General features: G+C 30.4%; 8 protein-coding genes across 8 annotated transcripts; 6 read left to right on the top strand and 2 right to left on the bottom strand.

Moving 5' to 3' along the window:
• Positions 1–896: 896 nt before the first annotated feature.
• GO595_002214 (26S proteasome non-ATPase regulatory subunit 11-like) lies at positions 897–2,186 on the bottom strand (the record flags this gene model as incomplete). The annotated part of the gene is made up of 1 exon (XM_067915099.1): positions 897–2,186. The coding sequence occupies one exon, from the start codon at positions 2,184–2,186 to the stop codon at positions 897–899; it is 1,290 nt and encodes a 429-aa protein (XP_067777900.1).
• Positions 2,187–2,316: 130 nt separating this feature from the next.
• On the bottom strand, positions 2,317–3,561 carry GO595_002215 (50S ribosomal protein L31; the record flags this gene model as incomplete). The annotated part of the gene is made up of 1 exon (XM_067915100.1): positions 2,317–3,561. One exon carries the CDS (start codon positions 3,559–3,561, stop codon positions 2,317–2,319), a length of 1,245 nt encoding a protein of 414 aa, XP_067777901.1.
• A 1,615-nt stretch (positions 3,562–5,176) lies between these two features.
• Positions 5,177–5,446, top strand: GO595_002216 (uncharacterized protein; the record flags this gene model as incomplete). The annotated part of the gene is made up of 1 exon (XM_067915101.1): positions 5,177–5,446. One exon carries the CDS (start codon positions 5,177–5,179, stop codon positions 5,444–5,446), a length of 270 nt encoding a protein of 89 aa, XP_067777902.1.
• Positions 5,447–7,850: 2,404 nt separating this feature from the next.
• On the top strand, positions 7,851–8,942 carry GO595_002217 (histidinol-phosphate aminotransferase; the record flags this gene model as incomplete). The annotated part of the gene is made up of 1 exon (XM_067915103.1): positions 7,851–8,942. One exon carries the CDS (start codon positions 7,851–7,853, stop codon positions 8,940–8,942), a length of 1,092 nt encoding a protein of 363 aa, XP_067777903.1.
• Positions 8,943–9,076: 134 nt separating this feature from the next.
• Positions 9,077–9,436, top strand: GO595_002218 (autophagy-related protein 8B; the record flags this gene model as incomplete). Its single annotated transcript, XM_067915104.1, has 1 exon — positions 9,077–9,436. One exon carries the CDS (start codon positions 9,077–9,079, stop codon positions 9,434–9,436), a length of 360 nt encoding a protein of 119 aa, XP_067777904.1.
• A 591-nt stretch (positions 9,437–10,027) lies between these two features.
• GO595_002219 (axonemal dynein light chain domain-containing protein 1-like) lies at positions 10,028–12,103 on the top strand (the record flags this gene model as incomplete). The annotated part of the gene is made up of 1 exon (XM_067915105.1): positions 10,028–12,103. The coding sequence occupies one exon, from the start codon at positions 10,028–10,030 to the stop codon at positions 12,101–12,103; it is 2,076 nt and encodes a 691-aa protein (XP_067777905.1).
• A 5,536-nt stretch (positions 12,104–17,639) lies between these two features.
• Positions 17,640–18,692, top strand: GO595_002220 (uncharacterized protein; the record flags this gene model as incomplete). The annotated part of the gene is made up of 1 exon (XM_067915106.1): positions 17,640–18,692. The coding sequence occupies one exon, from the start codon at positions 17,640–17,642 to the stop codon at positions 18,690–18,692; it is 1,053 nt and encodes a 350-aa protein (XP_067777906.1).
• Positions 18,693–18,809: 117 nt separating this feature from the next.
• On the top strand, positions 18,810–19,541 carry GO595_002221 (60S ribosomal protein L7a; the record flags this gene model as incomplete). Its single annotated transcript, XM_067915107.1, has 1 exon — positions 18,810–19,541. One exon carries the CDS (start codon positions 18,810–18,812, stop codon positions 19,539–19,541), a length of 732 nt encoding a protein of 243 aa, XP_067777907.1.
• Between the last annotated feature and the right edge of the window lie 3,097 nt (positions 19,542–22,638).

Below are 22,638 nucleotides of genomic sequence, written 5' to 3' on the forward strand. Positions count from 1 at the left end.
CAAATTGGATAATGAAAAGAAAGATAATAAAAACAAAAATTCACATGATAATGATAGTGAAAAAGATAACAAACAATATAAAGAAAACGAAAAAGATGCAAATAATAAGAACGGGAAAGAGAAAAAACAAAATAATAAAAAAGAAAAAGAGACAAATGATAATGAAAACGAAAAAGAAAATAAACAAAACAAGAAAAATGAAAAAGAATCAAATGATAATGACAATGGAAACGAAAATAAACAAAATAAGAAAAAGGAAAAAAATAAAAATAAATGAAAGCAAAAAGAAGATATTAAATAATTTCATCAAAATTCGCCTATAAAATATTTGCTGTTCGTGGTGATTTTGGAACAAGTTCGATGCCGATACACCAATATAATTTAAATCAAATGTATATATCTAAATAAATGTTGTATGGAATATATTCATTTTATCTTGTTTAATCAGAAAACATTTAATTAAAAAGTTTAGTAATACTTTAAAAAAATGTTGAATTAAAATATCAGAAGGATTAATCAATGTGAAATGTTTTGTATTACCTGATATGATAATATAACCGCATCAAACAATTCAGTTGTCACATAATAAAAGAAACTTATTGCATAAATAATATTAAAAATGGTATCATCAAATATGAAAATATTAAAATCATTCCTTAGTTGAACATAATAAATTTTAATCTATCAGATCTAATTTTATAATTGGAAAATAAAACAACTAGAAATATGTGCATATCAATTTAACATTATCTAAAATTCGGGGTGCATATTTAACTTTATATTTCCCATTTAACTTCAAATCTTCATCCAATAAAAATATTTTTTAATCACAAGAGACGCATTCTGTAAACATCACTTCATTTTATATTCATTTAAATAATTCCAAATTTACTTAATCAATTAATGAGTTTGCATCTTGCGTATAGTGCGTCCACGACTCCGTCCATCTGTTCAATGAGCTCTATCGACTGCGTGAGCAGTTCGTTTTCTTCCTCGTCCTCGAATATGTTCAGTATCCCGTCGCTCTGGTTGATTGACGCCTTCAGCTTCTGGTCGAGTATCATCTGCACCAACTTCGCCTCGACTTCTTCGACCGGCAAATTGATCATTTCGGCGATGCGCGACAACTCGACGGCAGAGTACGGCTTGACGATCCTCAGAAGGTTTTGTTCCTCGAGGTTATCGATGAGGTTATGTATGTTCGACGCGACGACAGAGTCATTTTCTAAGTCGCTGTGTCTTCTCTCCATTATCTCTGTCAGTTGTTTAAGCGATTTCGCTTCTGCAGCTTTACCTATTTCGAGCATTGCTTCGATTTCGTTTTTCGATTCATTATGAAGATGTGTCAATGCTAATGCTGCGTTTTGATATATGCTTAAGCATTCGTTGGGGCGCTCGTCCAATATTTTGCATAATAAGTTATACTTTAATGCATCAATTGAACGCGGATCGTTAACACTCGTGAATGAATCAAAAGCTTCCGAAAAATATGAACTCGCTGTTCGATAATCCTTTTCCTCGGTGAAGATAATGCCCGATTCTAAGTCGAGTTGCCCTTGTAAGAGTGGTGATGTGTAAACGGCCGCTGCATTTGTACGGGCGGCTGTAAGTGATGCTTTGGCACGACTGTAATCGCCAAGCCCTCTGAAGGTACGGGATTCAATTAAATAGACTTCGATGAGTTGAGACTTGTGATCAACTTTACGAAGTTCAGTTGTGAGGCGTGAGATGATTTCAAGAGTCTCATTGTATCGCTTCTCTTCTAAAAGTATCTCCGCAAGCTCGGTTTCAAGGCGTTGACGAAGAAGAGTACGTTCTTCTTTAATTGACCATTGAATCCATTCTTGACACAGTGTGATTTGGAGATCACAAGTATCAGGAACTTTACGAAGTGATTGAATTACAAGACGTACAAGTTTAGCTGTACGGGCTTTAGGTATAAGGATAAAATAAGGTTGGAGATGTGCAAGAAGTTGAGAATATTTGGTACCATCACCAAGTGAGACATAGATAGATAAAAGAGATACAAGAACTTTTTCAAAAATACCAGCAAGATCTTCAATATGTTCAGTATCTTTAGTAATAAGATCTATAAGATCTTCAAGTTTAGCAGCACAGTGAGCTTCGTCTTGTGAACGGAGGGCCATTATTTCATCTAATTGTTGTGAATATTCTTCTGTTTGCATTTTGTTTTTGTTTCGTCAAAAGTTGGTCGAAATATTTTCACATCACATTTCACCAAAAAATAAAATCCGTTTATTTCACATCAAAAATTGATGTATAAACATAATTATCAAATTAATTTCGTTTAAATGTTTACTTAGATGATGAAGATGAGGAGGAAGATGAAGAAGACTCAGTAACTGTCATTTCTTCCTCATAGAATTCTTCTTCTTCTATTATATCTTCTTCTTCTACATAAATTTCCTCTTCCTCTGCTCCCTCAATTACAATAGGTCCTTTACCTTTAGGCTTTGCTGCTGGAGGAGGAGGTGGTGGTGGTGGAGGAGGTGGAGGAGCATCTGAAGATTTATCCTTCTTTGATGGCTTTTCTTTCTTAGGCTTCTCCTCCTTAGGTGGTTTCTCTTTCTTAGGTTTCTCTTCCTTTGGTGGCTTCTCCTTCTTGGGCTTAGGTTCCTTTGGAGGCTTTTCTTTCTTAGGTGGCTTCTCCTTCTTAGGTTTAGGTTCCTTGTATACTGATCCTTCATCACCACCTTTACCAAATGCCATACCTGATATGATAAGTTGGAATAATATGATGATAAATGCAGCAAATGAAGAAAGTGTAATCAAAATAACATTGATCACATAATAAGCAGAGAGTGAAAGAAATCCTCGTTGACGACTGAGTCTGCTTGCTGCTTCTCCCATTTGTTCTTCTCTTGGTAATGCGGCGAGTTCAGCTGCTTTAGTTGAGAGATGGCACCAATAATCTTTGAAGAGTTCAGCACTCCATCCACCAATACATGTTTCTTCTACGCCTGAAAATGAGTAATCACATGGATTGGATGAAGAAAAGTCAGCAGATCCATAGTTAAAGATGCACGATGGAACTCTTCCTGAATGGTATCCACCGTTAGCATAATATGTATAATCAACGAAGAAATATTCGAAGTTGGATTCAACAAATGGATAATCAGAGGAATTAGTGGGTGGTGGTTGGAATTGTGCATATCCGAGGCTGTAATGTGTATCAACATAGTTCTTAAATTCTTCCGAATCGTCATAATAATCATATTTGGATGAAATAATTGATTCACCAAACTCTGTTTTGTCTGAAGCAATAACCTGACATGCGAGTAAGACAATGAAGGTCACAACCCAAAGAATTAAGAAAACTGTACGGATAGGTGATATTGAATTTCCGAGTGCAAAAATAATGTAGACGATAAAGAAAATAATTGTTAATGCAGCAAATACAATCATAATTATTGACAATGTATATAGAGTCTGATGTATACCAAAAATAGATAACATGAATTTATTATCTTGAATATAAATTGCATTATATCCAATCGTAATGCAAAGGGATATGATCATGGCCAGTGCGCCACCGCCCATGAAAAAATGGAATACGTTGGATGTATATTTGAATTTGCTCATTGTGATTAATATGGTGAACGGTTTCTGTGAAAAATCGGATTTGCATGTTACCTCATTCAATTGGTTCATTGAACCCCCTTTTCAATTACTCTTAAAAAGCTTGTGTTTACATTGAAATTCCAACCCACAAAAACTTTGAATATGCTATCGTTCAATACCACAGAGATAATTCCAAACGTATTTTGGAAGGTTTTCATTACAGCTAATTCAATTCTAACATTAAAGTTTAAAATTCCGGAATGAAATTACGTACACGTTGACAACACTTATTTCTTTAGACAGAATTACTTAGTTTTTTTTTGAAGATTAAATTGATTTCAACAAAAAAAAACATTGCAAAGCTAAAATTATAACATATAGACTTAAAATAAACCAACAAAATTATTTGTACAGTGCAAATTGATGTTCTGGATCATAAAAAATTAATTTATGTCACTGTTGGCAAATATTGTTTTTCTATTCATTATGATCGTACCATAGAAAAGTTAACGTTCTAACATTTTTCAGAAGCAAAAAAACTGTGGATGTGGACATGGAACAAAACAATAGTGAATCCTGTTATAACTTATTGTTTCCATGTATTGTTTCCGAAGATAAAGCAAAAGCTTCTGAATGTAAGATAAATCTTTCTATAACCAAAATTAATTGTCAACTAATTATATTATTTTCTGATAATATAAATAACACAATAAATATGAAAGATTTCACAACAATGTACATTGATCAGAGTGCGCTTGTTGTTAATTTTGTCCAAGACAATGGATCAAAAACATTGATATTATTTTTTTTTAATTCCCCAAATAATTTCAAACGATTCCTATTTACAATTGCAGAATCGGGTCTAATTGTTCCAGAGTCATTATACGCACGAAACAAATTTTCATTTTTACCATTTCCATCATTTTTCCCATCTTATAATTTCTCTTATGGTAACACACATTTGTTCAATCAAATAATATCAATCATTAACAAAAAAGTTATGCAAATCTCTGAAAGTAACTTACCTTTTAACAAATCATTTGTTGACAGAATTGTAAATTTTTTTTATCAATACTATAAATTCAAAATCGACAAATGGAGCGGAGTCCAAGGCAGTAGATATAGCGCTGCTTCATTCATCAAACTCCTCTTTAAGCTTCATAAAGTAAATCATGAATTCACTTACAGCATCAAAAAGAAGAAAGTCCAAACAGACTTTGTGAATTTGATAAAAAGTGACGAACGAAATTTTCGTGATTACAACAAAAATTGGACTCAAGAACTTTCACAGTTATGTTTTGATGTGTGTTCATTATATGCATCTAAATCTAATTATTATGCTGAAGGTAATTTTCTCATTGCGCGAAACTTATCATTAGTTATGAAGATAGTAATCAATGAACAAAAACTTCCAAACCTTGTGAAAGTCCTAAAACAACACTTCAGCGATTGTTTGTATGGGTTTTACTCGAGTATTATTTCGATTTTTCCCTTCAAAAGTAAAGATGAAATGGAAAAATTCGAAAAGGAAATAACTGAACAAAGCAAAACATTGTTCAAAAATGAGTTCCCTTCAGTTTTCTCATACTTTAAAATGCATAATGCGCAATCGAGGCAATGGATACATCCAAAATGCGGAACATTGTTTGCAGATGCATCTGATGAGCCATGGAAACTTTGGTCATTTGTTTTGCAAAGCAGTGACGCAGCGAGTGCGTTCGCGTGCTTCATCGCTTCGGTTGTATTCCACACAATACCGAAAAGGACGTCAAAGACAACGTCGCAGTTTGGCGGCACCAGCTTCAGCAGAGAAGACATGGATGAGTACGTCAATACCGCTGAATACATACTAACGAATCAATGAAATGTGTAAATTTGCGGCTTCATCATTAAGTCGTAAGGTTCGCGTCAAGGAGTTTACTTCGCATAGTAGTTAAAAAGCTTGAAAACATTTCCATTGGCACATGCGGTGTATTTCTGGAGGCGTTAAAGTTTAGTACCGAGAGAACTTTGTTGAAATGATCTGATTTCAAAAAGATAAATTTACTGATGCGCATAGGGATTCGATCGAAAGTGTTATTATTAATAACGTTCTTGAAGAGATTACTGAAAATGCATTCAGTGATTGACCTGTATTAACTTCTGTAATAATTAATGAATCAGTTAAAAATGCAGCAGAGCATTTACTTTATGTGGAAAACCAAAAGATGTGCAACATACAGAGGCAGACTGAAGAAATTGCGCATTTGGAAATGTCCATTTTATCATCAACAATTGGAAATCTTTATTTTAATAGCAAATAAATTTCATAGCGGACCAATTACGCCAGAGAAAGCCTTCCTTTTGGTTGGGTATATTCTTCAATCTCGTGTAAATTTGGGAATTGAAATTGTTGATAGCGAAGCGGTCTTTTTTAGCTCAAAAATTATCTCAACCGATGACAATAAATAAAATAGTTACTAATTTCCTTTTTCTAGTTATCAAATTATGGATATTCTCAAAACGAAAAATACTTCCAATTGTGCGATTTGCGTTAGTTGTCAATGCACTTGTGAATGTTCGTTATATAAATGTCCGGACTTAAGCCAACGAATTATCGGTAACTTATTGCGCTCCATTTGCACTTTTCAATATGTTAATTATGTAGCGCATTCTAAATGCCAAAGTGACGGCGCTTTATATAATAGAGATGGCGCTCATTTGTGATCCGAATTGGGAAACAATGTTTGCTATTCCTAATTCGGTTACTCATATCATAGTTGTACTGATTTCTAAACAATTTTACCATGAAAATGTTAACAGTATTAATTTTTTGCATTTGTTTTAACTGTACATCTCTTGTATGCATTTTTTATGGAACAAATTCACCTGATATAGAATCCGATGCATTTGATGTAGAAGCAAAAGTAATGAAATTGAGATTTAAATGTTGTTAAAGGAGAGCCATTATTTGATTTGTGTCTTGTGCCAAACAAGTCAAAATCAAACTCAATAAATCAAGCACAATTTAACTTATTCAGGTTCACTTCGGGTGTCACTTTATCTCGAGAATTATATTTGATGTTTCACATCTTAATTTTCATTAAAAAAAATTATTAAAAAATCATTATCATTTACAGATGTTATAAAAAATGACATTTACAAGCCGAAGTGGAGAGTGATCCATCTCTTTCCGCCTTCGAAAGAGAACAACAGAGACAATATGTAAAGAACAATGATTGGCGCTATGAACCGAACGATGTCAAATCGCGTGACGAATGGAATCACAAGAATGAACGAAACGCAAAGAATGACAAAGTGTACAGAGCCAATCATCAGAATGGTGTTTCCCAAGAAAACGGAGACAAACCATTTAGATGAGAAATGTGAAAATATTGCATACACAAAAAAGCCAATATCAATGTCAACAATTATTGCAACAAATGCATTACAAAAGACATCAAAGCAAAAACGCCATTCAATGTCTTCGTTTGTTGAATGTGGTGATATTGGTGCTTTACCCCATTTGTTAAGACTTTTCCATATGATTGTGGTTATAACAAGACCGACTATAACAAAATCAAATATGAGAAAACTGCAAATCGAGCGGATTAATGTCGTAGAAGAGAATGAAGTGAATGGAAGAAAATACCAAATTATTGAAAGAGCTAAAATACATAAAACTTCTATAATCAGGAATGCCGGATCGTCGCGGTTCCATCTTCCTTTTGCATGTCGATGTGTTGTAATCATTCTCTTAACAGCGGAAGGATGAATATATACATTTGTAAACTGCCAAATTGCAGATTCTCTGTCCATGTGGCTGAATTTAAAGAGCCTTTTGAAATATGATTCATTTTCGAATGAGTATGGAAGCGACATTCGAACAATTGTTAACGTTCTCTCTTATTTGATCGGATGAAAGCGGTTGCGTAAACGATTCAATATAGCAAGCAGCATAACAATAGTAAGTTGTCCTCTTCGGAGAGATTTAGATGCTTTGTTGTCTTGCTTACAAAGATTACAGAAGGTATGCTTATAAAATTTAGGGAAATCACTAAAATAGTAATATTTTTTAAAAATCATTAAAATGAATTTTTATTCAATTGATATTATACATCAACATTAAAATGGCGAATAATAGCAAAAAGTTATTTTCTTTATTAGTTTTTTATTTGAAGCAAAACTACAAATGATTTTGGATAAAAATATTTTATAACTTTCCGTAAACTATTCAATTTTATTATTTGAAAAAGGGTAATTTTTGCCGGTTTTGGCCACTCGTTCAAATGGCTGAAGATCCAATAGTTGCCAAATATACTAAGCCTTCCGTTCAATGCTTCCACGGAGGACAATCCTTCCGCTCATGTAAGAACTTTAAGTGCGATTTCTCTGTAACAACAAATGTTTCTGGTCCACCAAAGAGTGCTGTTGAGGCTTCTTTGAAGGCTCTTGAAGACATTGAGCATTACCCAGAACAAGACTCATGGGAAGCTCGTTGCCATTTTGCAGACACATGGAAGATTTCACCAGAACAAATTTTACTTGGTAATGGTGCTTCTGAATTCATTGATATCATTCCAAGGTTATTCCCAAGAGGAACCAAATGGAGGCCCGGACCATGGGGTGCACAATTCATGGAATATGAAAGAGCAGCCACAAATGCAGGTCTCATTAAGGTTCCATGGGAAGATAACACAGCCCCACTCACAATCATGATCAATCCAAACTCTCCAACAGGAGATTACATTCCATTTGAAGAATTCAGAAAATTGGCACAAAAAGATGATAAGACAACATTTGTTGTTGATGAGTCTTTCATTTCATGCTATGGTCCTGATTGGATGGATCACTCATTAGCTCACCTTGTCAACGAATTTGGCGATCGTATCATAATCATATGTTCATGGACAAAAGTTCTTGCATGCCCACTTGTTCGTATTGGTACTGTTGTTTCTACAAAGAGCATTATCAACCGTATTGTCAAGTTGCAAGTTCCATGGAGTGTTAATGGACTTGCACAAAAATTCATGATTGCTGCTTTACAAGACAAGACCTTCTTCCAGGACATGTGGAAGCGCACTCCAATTCTCAAGCAGAATGAAATCGATCTTGTTAAGGAGGTTGGATTCAAAGTTAATGAAAATGCACCAATTTGGGTTCCATATGTTTATGTAGATATGCTCACTGATGAAATTGCGAAAGAAGCCGAGAAAACTGCATTCGAAGCCGGCTATCCGATTCGTCTTTGTGCATCATTTGGTAAACCACATCATGTCCGTCTTGGAGTCCGAACCAAAGAGCATGCCAAAGGCCTCCAAACTGCATGGCTTTCCAACGAGCATCTCATGCAAATGATTAAGGAGTACAACTCCAAATAAACAAACCACTTTCCAATTTCATTTCACATGTCACCTATAAAAAATTCAATGCAAAACGATGTGTCAGATCTTTACGCCATCAGCCGTCAGGACAACCACCGGACGGTTGTACACAAAAAGTGTCATTCATAAGTATGGCAATTTCTCGTTATAAAAAGGAGAAAACTTTGGAAGAACGTAAGTTAGAGTCAAAAAACATTTTGCAAAAATACGTGGGTCACGTCCCAGTTATTGTTGATAAGGATCCAAGATGTAAACTCCCAGATATTGAAAGACAAAAATTTTTGGTTCCTTCTGACCTTTCAATCGGTCATTTCGTATACGTAGTACGTAAGAGAATCAACCTTCAGCCATCGGATGCTATTTTCCTTTTCGTAAATAAGAAACTTCCATCAACAAATTCTTCTATGGGTCAATTATACTGTGACAACAAGGACGAAGATGGCTTTATGTATTGCACATATAGTTCAGATACTGCATATGGTTATAACTAAAACAGTATTTAATGGGATTTCAAAATTTTTTGTAAGTTGATTTAATTTTTTTAATCGTAAAGCAATTGGATGTTGAGTAAAGCTAAAGATGAATTATTTTAATTCGAAAAAATTTGTGTTTCCTAAAATCGATATTTCAAAGGAAGATAACTTGTTGAACGTTTATTTTGGAGCTCCCCTAAATATAACCGAATGGGAGAAAACATTAATTACGATATAATTAAACAATGTGTTGAAGGTGATGATAATAGTGTCACGTGTACAGAAAACACACCACGTCTTATAGGGCGCTCAATTGAGCTTTTTTTGGAAGATATAATTAAAAGAACACAACGCGATAATACATCAGAAATAACACCTCAGGACGTTGTTAATGTTATCGAAAACACTCCAGAATACAAATTCCTTAAGCCAATTATTCCAGAAATTTTGAATAAATAAAAATTACCATTTATATTTATCATTTCTATGGACTTTAATTATTTAGTGGGATTTTTTTTCAAGAGATTTGTTTGTTGTTACCAAATTTTTAAGGATTTCCTGCTTGATGAAGGAAAAGAAAAATCCGGCCGTTAAAAAAAACGTTCGTTAATGGAAGGAGAAAAAGAAAAACAAAATATATCCGATGCACAAAAAACAAACACAAGTTCTCCGCCAATAAAAAGAAACAAATATAAAACAACAGATCTTTCACATGTTCATGATCATAAAACAACAAATCCTGGCGCTAGTTTTATTCCGAATGAATTTATTCAGCAAATTCAAACACCTACGCCTTTAAAACCAGGCGCTAGTACTCTCATGAAAGATGGAAAAACATGGACTACAACAGTTTTTCCAAGTGAAAATGTTAATTCAATATCTGAAATCGAAAATCTTGAAAAATGGCTTAATAAAATGCTTGAAGAAAATCAAAAAAATACCGAAGACATAGATGAGTTTGCCTACAATGCTAAACATTGGTATACAATAGCGTTTAATGAGCTTTGTAGACAAGTTTCTGTCGAATGTCCTGAACGTGCGCGACTTCTTCTATCTATTTGGAAACGTTATCAATCTCTTACACAAAGAGTTATGCAACTTCATCAAGAAGAAAAAAATTATCTTATCAAATCGCATAAGGAAAGAACAGCTTCAGTTAAATCAGAACTAGAAAATTACCAATCACAACTCAAAATCATAACGCAACAATATCATGATGAACAAGAAAATAGGTCAAATGCAAGAGAGCAAGAAGAAATTAAATTTGCAAATATGCGACGAAGATTAGATCTTCAAATTCGAAACAAGCACAGTCTAATGCTCCAAATCAAAACTTTACAAAATAAACTTAACGTTCAAGATGAACCACCCCGAAACGACCCGCCCCAACAAAATTCTAAACCAAAAGAAACAGAAGAACCAACATTTGATAAAGAAAAGTTATTAGATCATGCACAACAAGTTCGGCAAAAAGTTAGACAGAAATATGAAAGACTTCCTAATACATTTTTTATGTGTGATGATATTGTTCGTTTTATTGATCAAGAAAGCAAGCCAACAAAAGCTATAAAAGGTATGTTTCCTGCTTTTTTTGGTAATTTGAGTAGTAGTTTTGTTGGTCAAGAAATGTCAACTGAATGGGCTACAAATGCACTTACATACATTTACTCACATCGTATCATAAAGCTTTGTTCAAGCACAACTCCATTACGGCATTCACCAGATCGCCATCACTTTCTTTCTTTTATATATAATCTGTTTTTGACAATCTATAATACACCAGAAATCGCTTCAAAAACACTTTTTAATCTCATTCTAACTTCAAGAACACTCTCTGCTACAGGGAATCTTCGTTTTACTTTATTCCTTAGGTTCATAAATGCTGAACAACCTTATTTAGATGCTGTTAATCTTGATTTTTATTGTTTTTGTCTTGCATCATTTTCATCTTCAAATCCAAATAGTAATCAACTTTTTTGGGATGATTTTTCGCAAGATTCTCCTTTGTTTTCTCCTGTTAATCAAGAACTCGCAAATACATTCGTGAAAAAAGTTTTAAATTTGATATGCTACGATGAAATTGCACAGAAATATTGTGAGGAAATTATCGGCGGGATTGAATTCAAAGAAGAAACCGTTATTTCAGTGGATCAACTTTTGAACAGTTTACTTGATGTTTTTTCTGATGAAGAAAATCGAAATAAAGAACAAATACATGAAAATTATGAGATGGACACGGCACAATATGGAGGGATAGTAACGTTTGGACAATTCCAAACGCTTTCAATGTTTTTATCATCAAGGTTCGATCAAAAATATTTTGTTCAAATAATGAGGGAAACGTTAACAAATAGCTCATCGAAGTTTGTATCATTTAATGCATTTATTAATGCAATGCATATAAATTCGATGCTCGTTCCATTCTCATTTGAAAAAATTGGTTATAATCAATCTTTGCATTCAGAAGATTTGTTAGGTTTCATTAAGCAAGAACTCATTTTGCATGAAAAGGAATTCAATGATTGCGTTGAGCGTGCAAAAAATGCAGACCAATTGTTATCTAAGAAAATGAGAGATGCAATAACAAGGCTAAAGCAATTGATCGAAGCTAAAAGAGCAGGATATTCAATCGAAGCTGCACATCGTGAAATTTATGAGTTGATTGCACAATATAATTGTTTATAAATAAATTTTTATTAAAATATAAATATTGTTCATTATGTGGATTGAATTGAGAATATTCTCAATTTTTAAGCAATCGCTTTTTTTAATCATGTGGAAAATAACAGAACAATTCATGTTCTTTGTTCTATTTTCATTTTCTTTTGTGCATTCGTATAAACCGAATTTTTATACAGATATTAAAATAAGTCACAAGATGATACATGAGTGATGATGAAAAATCAATATTTTGCTAATAGAAATTGTAAAGTAGGAATATACTTTATTGGTCTGTTAAGTTCATATAATAATATTTCTGCTGAAATCACAGAACTTCTTTTAAATTTCAATAAAAATTTTATTGGATTACTTTCTCTTTTATATTATGATGATGAAAAACAAAAATAAATTATTTATGCATATATTTTTAAAATACACTAAAAATACAAGATTATTTCCGATTCACTATCACATATATAGAGGGGTCCAAAAGTCTTTACATCCCACTTTTTCTCGATAACTAAAAGATATTTTAATGAAACTTGTATGATAGTCTTAAATGTGTAGAATATTTTATCTATATATATATTTTTTCTTATGTGAATGTATAATGAGTTGTGTACGTTTAAAATTTTATACGTCATTTTTTTCCTAAAATGAAAACAGAAATTCGAACGGTATTTCATTATTGCTTTTTTCGTGGATTATCAGTTGAAGATACATATAATGAAATGATCATAGCTTATGTCCATAAGGTTCCTCAACCCAGAACAATTAAGAAATGGTTCGAGAGATTTGAAAAGAAATCAGAAAGCATCGAAGATTTACCCCGTACGGGGAGACCTGAAAAACATCTATGAATGAGGTTGTTCTTAAACACATTCATAAGAAGGTATAAGAAAGGAGACCTGTAACTGGTACAAAAGGCTGCATGATTCATATGGACAATGCACCATGTCATAACTCCGATAGTGTATCAAATGAAATCAAAAAATATGGATCTGCACGCATGCCACACCCACCCTACTCCCCAGATATTGCTCCTTGTGACTTCTGGTTATTTGGGTTTATAAAAGAAGCGTTAAAGGGTTACCAGTTCAATGGGGAGGAGACCTTGATTCAAAAAATCGTTCGAATTTTGAGCACGATAAAAAGGTCAACTTTACAACGAATATATCGCGAATGGTGTCTCCGTCTTGAATGGGTAATTAACAACGGAGGGGAGTACTATAAGAATATCTACATAAAAAAAATTCTAATTATTATTTATTCAGAAAAAGGCATGTTGCACGAACTTTTGGACCACCCTATATTCATGTTAACTATATCTGTTATTTATCATTAAAAATCTAGATAAAATACAAACCACAACGAAAAAGTAATACAAAGTGTTATCAAATATCCATTATACTAAAAGCAATGGAAAAGATTTAAAGAATCAATGAAAGTGATCAAAATGGATAGGTATAAATATATTTTAGACAAAGATATTAAAATTATCCAGATTCCTAAACATAAAAATTAACATTGGCTTATATAATAAATTAGATATTATAAATTTTGCTAAAAGTCATCATACCTTATATAAATAATTTGTTTCAAATAATTTCCCTTATTCTAAAAGTAATTTAACTATTTCTGTATGACCATTCCAAGATGCTCTAATAAGTGCTGTATTAAATAATTTAAATAATTTCCAAATATTATTTTGAAATAGAAAATTATTAAAATAAATTTTAAATAAAATAAATAAATATCTTTAGCATTAATATCAATTCCTTCTTGTTCAAGAAGTAATTTAACTATTTCTGTATAACCATTTCTAGATGCCCACATAAGTGCTGTATCAAACAACTTAAATAATTTCCAAATATTATATTGAAATATCAAATTATTAAAATAAATTTTAAATAAAATAAATAAATATCTTTAGCATTAATATCAATTCCTTCTTGTTCAAGAAGTAATTTAACTATTTCTGTATGACCATTCCAAGATGCTCTAATAAGTGCTGTATCAAACAACTTAAATAATTTCCAAATATTATTTTGAAAAAATAAATTATTAAAATAAATATCAAATAAAACAAAAAAATATCTTTAGCATTAACATTAATTCCTTCTTGTTCAAGAAGTAATTTAACTATTTCTATATGACCATTTCTAGATGCCCACATAAGTGCTGTATCAAACAACTTAAATAATTTCCAAATATTATTTTGAAATATAAAATTATTAAAATAAATTTTAAATAAAATAAATAAATATCTTTAGCATTAATATCAATTCCTTCTTGTTCAAGAAGTAATTGAACTATTTCTGTATAACCATTTTCAGATGCCCACATAAGTGCTGTATCAAACAACTTAAATAATTTCCAAATATTATTTTGAAAAAATAAATTATTAAAATAAATATCAAATAAAACAAATAAATACTTTTAGCATTAACATCAATTCCTTCTTGTTCAAGAAGTAATTTAACTATTTCTGTATAACCATTTTCAGATGCCCACATAAGTGCTGTATCAAACAACTTAAATAATTTCCAAATATTATTTTGAAATATAAAATTATTAAAATAAATATCAAATAAAACAAATAAATATCTTTAGCATTAATATCAATTCCTTTTTGTTCAAGAAGTAATTTAACTATTTCTGTTCGACCATTTGAAGATGCTAAAATAAGTGCTGTTTCAAATAATTTAAATAATTTTCAAATATTATTTTGAAATATAAAATTATTAAAATAAATTATATATAAAACATATAGATATCTTTAGCATTAACATTAATTCCTTCTTGTTCAAGAAGTAATTTAACAATTTCTGTATGACGTCTTTTTAAAGCACAAATAAGTGCTGTTTCAAATAATTTAAATAATTTCCAAATATTATTTTGAAATATAAAATTATTAAAATAAATATCAAATAAAACAAAAAAATATCTTTAGCATTAACATTAATTCCTTCTTGTTCAAGAAGTAATTTAACGATTTCTGTATGACCATATATAGATGCAATCATAAGTGCTGTCCAAAATAATTTAAATAATTTCCAAATATTATTTTGAAATATCAAAATAAATTTCAAATAAAACAAATAAATATCTTTAGCATTAATATCAATTCCTCTTTGCTTTAAAATGTATGTAACAAGTTCAATATTTCCTGAAAATGAAGCAAAAACCAAAATATCTTCTGGAAGTTGATTATTTTTAAGGAAATATTTTACAAGAAAAATATTTCCAATTTTTGCTGCTTCATTAATGATATTTTCATTAATTTTCATTCCTCCTTTTTCTAAATATGTAAAAATTTCATAATTAAAATATGAAACACATATTTTTCCTAATTCTTTTAAATTATTATTATCTTCAATTTTATTTTCATAAAGATAATAAAAAATATCATTTCGATGAAATTCAATTGCTGTTTTATATGCATCTTTAAATGATGAATGATTTTGTTCACATAAATGAATAATTTCTTCATTTCCACCTGCAACTGCATATTTACCTGTGTTATCTATTTTAGAATCATTCATAAGTAAATATTTAAAACATTTAACTGATCCAAAAAATGCTGCATAATCAATTAGTGTAACATTCCAATTGTTAATAAATGAACATCTTTCATAAATTGATTTTGGAATAATTTGATTATAATCGAATTCATTTTGTGATGATATTTCTTGTAGTTTTTCTATTTCATCATTTCGAATTATTTTTGCAATTTCATTTGGATTAACTCCTTCTTTAATTAATTGCTTATGAAGTGCAAAATCATTCTTCGAAAGCAAAATTTGCTGAGAATAATATTTGATGATTGAGGAAAATTATCTATATTCAAACCAAAGATTATGTTCTTGAGCGTTGTAAATGTTTCCCATTCGTTTTGAGATTTCTGGTTTGTTGTTGCAGTTTGCTTTTGATTCATTTTGAACGGATACTAGTAATGGCACTTTTTGAGCTTTGCTCAAAAAGTGTTCCCTCCATCTAACTAACTTATTTATAAAATTATTATTGAGAAAATAAATTGATTTAATTTTAATATTAATTAATGATGTAATTTACATTTTTATTTCATTAACTTCGAGAAAACAATAACTAAGAAAATAATATTTATAATTTAAAAAACATGAATATTTCAACTACAGATTACAAACAGAATAAAAAATAATAACAAAATAATAGAAATGATTGAAGTTAATATCTGAAAAATAATTTAGATCAATATCCTATAGGATAATGAAGGAAAAAAATTAATATAGGAAGCCGCTCCGATAGATGAAATTGAATAATTGTAATTACGGTTAGAGTGTCAAATTATGAAAATAGAAACATATTTATTAAGGACGATTCTTGTATATTATCACATGGGTTAACAAAATTTATGTTATTTTTGAGATTACATTCCTTTTTAATTAAATATAAAAAAATTCCTTTTATAAAATTTTACATAACTTTGTTGAAATATACAAGAACTAATGTAGATCATATTTATGAATAAATAAACTGCAAAAATTAATTTTTGATGGAAATACAAAGTGATCAATTACGAGAAGGAAAAATTAAAAATTGAATATTTTCATCTAAAACAAACACACTTAAAATATGGATTTATGTAATGTATCATTTATTTCAAGTCTTGAAAAGGCATTAAGAAAAACGAATTTTTATGATTTTAAAGTACAATTTTCGACCGTTTATTTATCCGAGCGTAAATATAAAAATATAGAACTTTTTCTTTGTGGGAATCAAATTGGCAAGAAGAATTTCAAGAAAATTAATTTATATTATAAAAATCATGACCTGTAAATATCAAAACAAAATTCTCAATTATATAAATAATAATTGAAACTTCTTGATTTCTTTGAGTTTCAAACAAACACGAAAACATTTTTTTTGACAGTTTTAACTAATTTAAGTTCAAAATTTGCTTGAATTTTTGCAATGGAGAAATACACTCTAGTTTCATCAAGTAAAATTCGAGGTGATTATGTCGTGCTTGACGGCCAATATTGGTGTGTTGCTGATATGTATGTGGAAGAGTATCTTTTTTCATATACTATATGTATTACTGGATAAGAATTTACAACAGGGAAAACTTCTTGATCTTCAAGGAAATATTTCAATAGAAATTTTTCGGAAAAAACTCAACCAAATTTATATACATTAATTAAAGGTGATAAAATATGGCAAAAAATGGGCTCTTGCCTCAAATATGATTTTCCTTGATCGTTTAAAATCGATTTTTTAGAACAGACTTAACAGGAAAACCTCTCAAAAAGAACACAGCGTTGTTTCGAAAAACAACAATAACATTCGCCTTTTGAAGATAATGAAAATACAATAGTGGGGGTGCGAAACCTCAAGTCAAATTGCAGTCAGGAGCTGCCGTGAGAAAATAACGATAAGTAAACGGTGTCCTAGCAAGAACAATATTGAATTGTTTATTTTCTGTATCGGTCGATAGGGTGTTTTGAAAAGTGTTGTGGGATATTTATATGTCATTTTTATTTGAATGAAAATAAAATTGCTACTGGTTGTCTGAGCAAAAATGATTTTAGGACTTTTCTTTTTTTTCTTTTCCATTAAATGTGAAAGTGAAATACCTTTCGAGAATGAACAAGAAATTGTAGGAGGTGAAGAAAAAATGGATTTAAATGAAGTTGAAGAAAATGAAGAACAAGAAATTGAAAAGGAAGAAGCTGATGTTAAATCTACACCACAACCACAACTGGTTCAAGTGTCAGTACCTCTTTCTCAAATTCTTGGAATTAAAGAAGTTGGAATTGGATGTCTAATCTTATTATATATTATTATATTCTTTGTTGGAAAATCAATCACAAAATCAAAAATCAACAAAATTTCCAACAAACTTAATCCTGAGCTTCGAAAATATTTTGCTGTTGTTCCAGACAAATTTATAGAACGAAATTATCATCAATATGACACATACATAACCGGAAGGAAAGGATATGTTGGATGTCTTATTTCTCCCAGGTTTGCAAAAACATGTGATCCACTCGGATTTCTTATGAGAATTGTTACTTCAGAAAAGGACATGATTGCATTTGAATTCATTCTTGACCCCAAGTACAACATCTCTGGGATGCTCCATGTATCAAAAGATAAACCATATTTTGCAGATGACCTGAAATTAAAATCACATTCCCTCGGTCAAAAGCTTCAATTATGGACAGATTTTGGTGATGAGCAACGTAAGGTATTCACGAAGATCATAAATTCATTCATGGAAGATAATCCAGGCGTACTTCAATTAATTGAGTTGAGCAACCAGAACAGATTTGAAACAAGAGATAGTGGACATTATGTTGCACGTATTGAGCTTAATATAGAAGGGCCAATTGATGAATTCTTATCTGATGAATTATTAGAATTTGTTATGAACATTTCTGATTCATTCACAATGTTAAAACTTCCTTCTGATATCCAAACAAGGAATGAAAGGACTCGTATTCTTCTTGCAAAAGAAAGACAGCCAAAAGAAGAGAAGAAATTGACAAAAGAAGAAGAAGAAAGATTGGAGAAGAAGAAAGAAAGAAAAGAAAAGAGGTTACACTCTGGGTTTAAAGTTTCTAAATACTAATACACATTTCTTTTATTCTTTCAAATAAATTTCCATCAAATGAAAATAAACGTGTTTTGTGGGGTGCCCCATAACGACCGTTACACTTGACGGTTACCGGTTTGGCCGTCCTTTCCTATGTCACGAAGAACAGCTCGTGCACAACCAGAAAAGGTTATTTTGGATGCTGATATCAAGAACCAAGACTTCTTATTCACCCAAGAAAAGAAGAAAGCTAAGGTTGTCGCATCATCTAAAGTTCGTTTCCCCAAGTATGTTCGCATCCAACGTCAACGCCGTATCCTCATGAAGCGTCTTAAGGTCCCACCACCAGTGAACCATTTCAACCATGCTGTTGATAAGGCCACTGCTGTCCAAATCTTCAAGTTCCTTGAAAAATATCGCCCAGAAACCAAGGCCGAAAAGAAGCTCCGCCTCAAAGCTGCAGCAGAGAAATCCGAAAAGTCACTTGCTCCAGCTGATGTTTCTGCTAAGAAAGCCCTTGCTTATGGTATCAAGGACGTAACATCTCTTGTCGAAGCAAAGAAAGCAAGCCTTGTTGTCATTGCTCATGATGTTGATCCAATCGAAATTGTCATCTGGCTTCCAGCTCTTTGCCGCAAACTTGATATTCCATATGTCATTGTCAAATCAAAGGCTCGTCTTGGCAAGGTAGTCGGCATGAAGACTTGCACATGTATCGCTGTTTCTGACGTTCGCCCAGAAGACCGTAAGGCACTTTCCCAAATTGTTGATTCAGTTAATGCCAACTTCCTTATGAAGTACAAGGAAGAAATGCACCATTGGGGTGGTGGCGAACTCAGTGAAAAGACAATCGCAAAACTCCGTGCTCAAGGCAAGCATGAGTAAATAAGGAAATTCGATTTTTTGAACTTCATTAATATATACAAATTACATTGTAATGTTTTTGTTTAATTTAATATTCTTTTTACGTTGTTAGTTGTTTAATATGTGCATTTTATCTTGAAGAGTAACTCGATATCATTTTTGAAAATGCTTCATCAAGAAATGTTTTCAGATTATTTTCATATTAATTAATAAATTTATAGGCAATTTATTATATAGTTTAAAGAATATTCGATTTCATCACTTAAATTGTTTCGGTATTAGAAATGAAGTTATGTTACGTAACTTGTAAAACATTATTTCAATGAAACAAAATGATATTGATGAAGTATTCCAAAAGGTGATTTGAATATTTTTAATTTTTCTTCTGATATTAGTTATTTTACATTGTTGAAATTTGTTTTTATTTAATTTGGCAATAATTATTTAATCATATTTTTAAGAACATATAAAACTTGTTTTCTATGGAATTCGTAATCGCGATTAAGTAAAGTAAATGTGTTTAAAATTAATTATTCAATAAATGTATTCAATAAGCCTTCAAGTTTTTTTGAGGAGATATATTTATTGAAAAAAGGATAATTTAATGTTTAACAACATATTTAAATAATTTTAATAATGAATATATTTTATTGAAAAATTAATTGTAATCAATATATAAAACATTTTGTATATATTTTTACATATCAAAACTGAGAAAAGTTTAGTTTTATTGGCACACTTCACTTACATTTATATATGAACATTTATGATGATTCTTTTGATGAAGATTGGGAAATAATGCTAAAAGAAACAGAAAGAGTATCAAAAACACCAATTATCCAATATAATACAGAAGCATTTGATAATGCATTTAATAAATCTAACGAAATTTTAAACACAGAATCAATAGGCTTCATACCTTTTGATGAATGGAAAGGAAAAGAAATGACTTTTCATCAAATTGTTATAGATTTTTTTCGAAAGAAAAATAGTTCAAAGTGTCTTTTTATTTTTAAATTATATAATGCATTAAAACTTACAGAATATAAATCTGAATTCATGCAAATTTGTGGAATTTCATGGTATCATAAAACATGTATTCGTGTGATTCCAGTGATTTTTGCTAAGTTATTAGGAATAAAGGCAATTGATGGTTCATTATTCCACAAACAAGGAAACTTCACAACACATGGATTTGTTGAAGTTGAACCAGCGATAATAAAGAAAATGATTCCTTCATTTAACTTCACATCTGAAAGAGTTCTAACACATTCAAAACAAATATTTGTTCAGGGTTGTACAGAACAAGATTTAAAAAATTGCAAATGGAAGAACTCATCTGAGAATTCTCCAGCAACTGAAAATCATTATTTTATCTGATATAATACTTCTAATAATACTTAATTTTATATAAATAATGGTATTTAAATAAGTAATATGAATGAATCTTTGTAATTTAAATCATAGTTAATTTTATGTTAATAAGACATGGAATCATATTTATATAAAGAGCAAATATTAATTTTTGCCTTCTAAAAACATTTTTATCTTTGAGTTGTGAGAATTGATCTTGAATCTTACTATGAATTAATTATGATGGCTTTTTCCTTTATTTATTTGAATTAGAATTTAATGATTTAAATTGGTATGTTAACTCAAGCTATGAGAAACACAAAACACATTAAATCAATTACAGAAAAACTAAAGAAAATGAACACACATTAGAAAGCCACATAAAAATTATAAAAAATAGAATTTATATATACATTCAAGCTCAGAAGAAAACAAAAACCTTCACTGAGCCAACAATTGAGAGATACCTTTTTTTTCTTGTGTTAAAATAAATGAAGAAATGTTCAGAGGTACCAAAACTCAAAATCCTGCAATATTTTTTCAACGATAATTTTATGTTAAGGATAACATTGGGAGGAGATTACAAAAATACCCTCTTTTCGAAATTTCGACTGTACAATCTTTCGAAATTCGATCTGATTTCGACCATACTTTTTATGGAATTTTGGATTATTTCCTATATAGTAATGTTGCATATTAGATGTGTTTATTTTCTAAACTATTATCCTTTATCATTTTCATTAAAAATTTTGAGAAAAAGTGAAAATATATGAAAAAATCGACTTAGTCGATAATAAATCGAGTGCAACTTTTTATATGAAGTCACGGTGGTCTTTATTTATTTATGAATAAAAATATATGATTTGTTATTTAAAAAAATGTGATTGTTAAATAAAAATATTTTTTGCATGGATTTTTATGAATGATTGAAATTTTGATGAAGTGAAAAAAATAATGTGAAGTGATTTTTTCTTTATTTATTTTTTTATTTTTTTATTCGAATTTTTGGGTGTTAACTTAAATATTTAAATCTCTTAAGTTAACTGATATCACTGCTATTGTTTCTTTAATGTTATCATAATATTTCTGGATCCAGAAATATACATTCGAGCATATTTTGCTTTGTTTTTGTATCATATTTGGAAAATGGAATTTGATAGTATTCAGAACAATTTACGATGATATCCTTCAGAGTACTATATAATAACTTATTTCCAAATAATTTCTTTAAATCAATTATTATTTCTTCATTAATTGAAGGATATTTCCTTCTTATCTTTGATCTTTGAGAATCTTCGATAAAGCATATCTTATCCATTGATACTTTGGATTGTGTAAGATTTCTATTATTTAAACCTGTCTGAACAGACAAGGTAACTGCATTAATACTCAAGGAATTCATTATTCTTTTTGTACTAAAATAAAATGTATCAAATAATATTTGAAAAAATTCTTCCACGATTTTAGAATGATTACTAATAATGATATCAAAATTTTCTACATTAACAATAGGTTTTTCTACTATGAATCCTGCTTCAATTAATAGTGAATAAGCAATTGTCCTTCCATCATATGGAAATAATGATTTATCGTATTCATTGTTCGAAATTGTAATTCCAAATGATGATGCTCTTTTAGAAACCTTCAAATATTGTAATTCTTGGTCTGTTATGCTAGCTATTATTTGATCAGTTGATATTCTTTTTAATGCTGATCTTAGGGTTTTGAACATACCCATTTTTATTATTAAATATCCAAATTGATG

Source organism: Histomonas meleagridis, assembly GCF_020186115.1.
Source record: "Histomonas meleagridis strain 2922-C6/04-10x chromosome Unknown contig_16, whole genome shotgun sequence".
Taxonomy (NCBI): Eukaryota; Parabasalia; order Tritrichomonadida; family Dientamoebidae; genus Histomonas; species Histomonas meleagridis.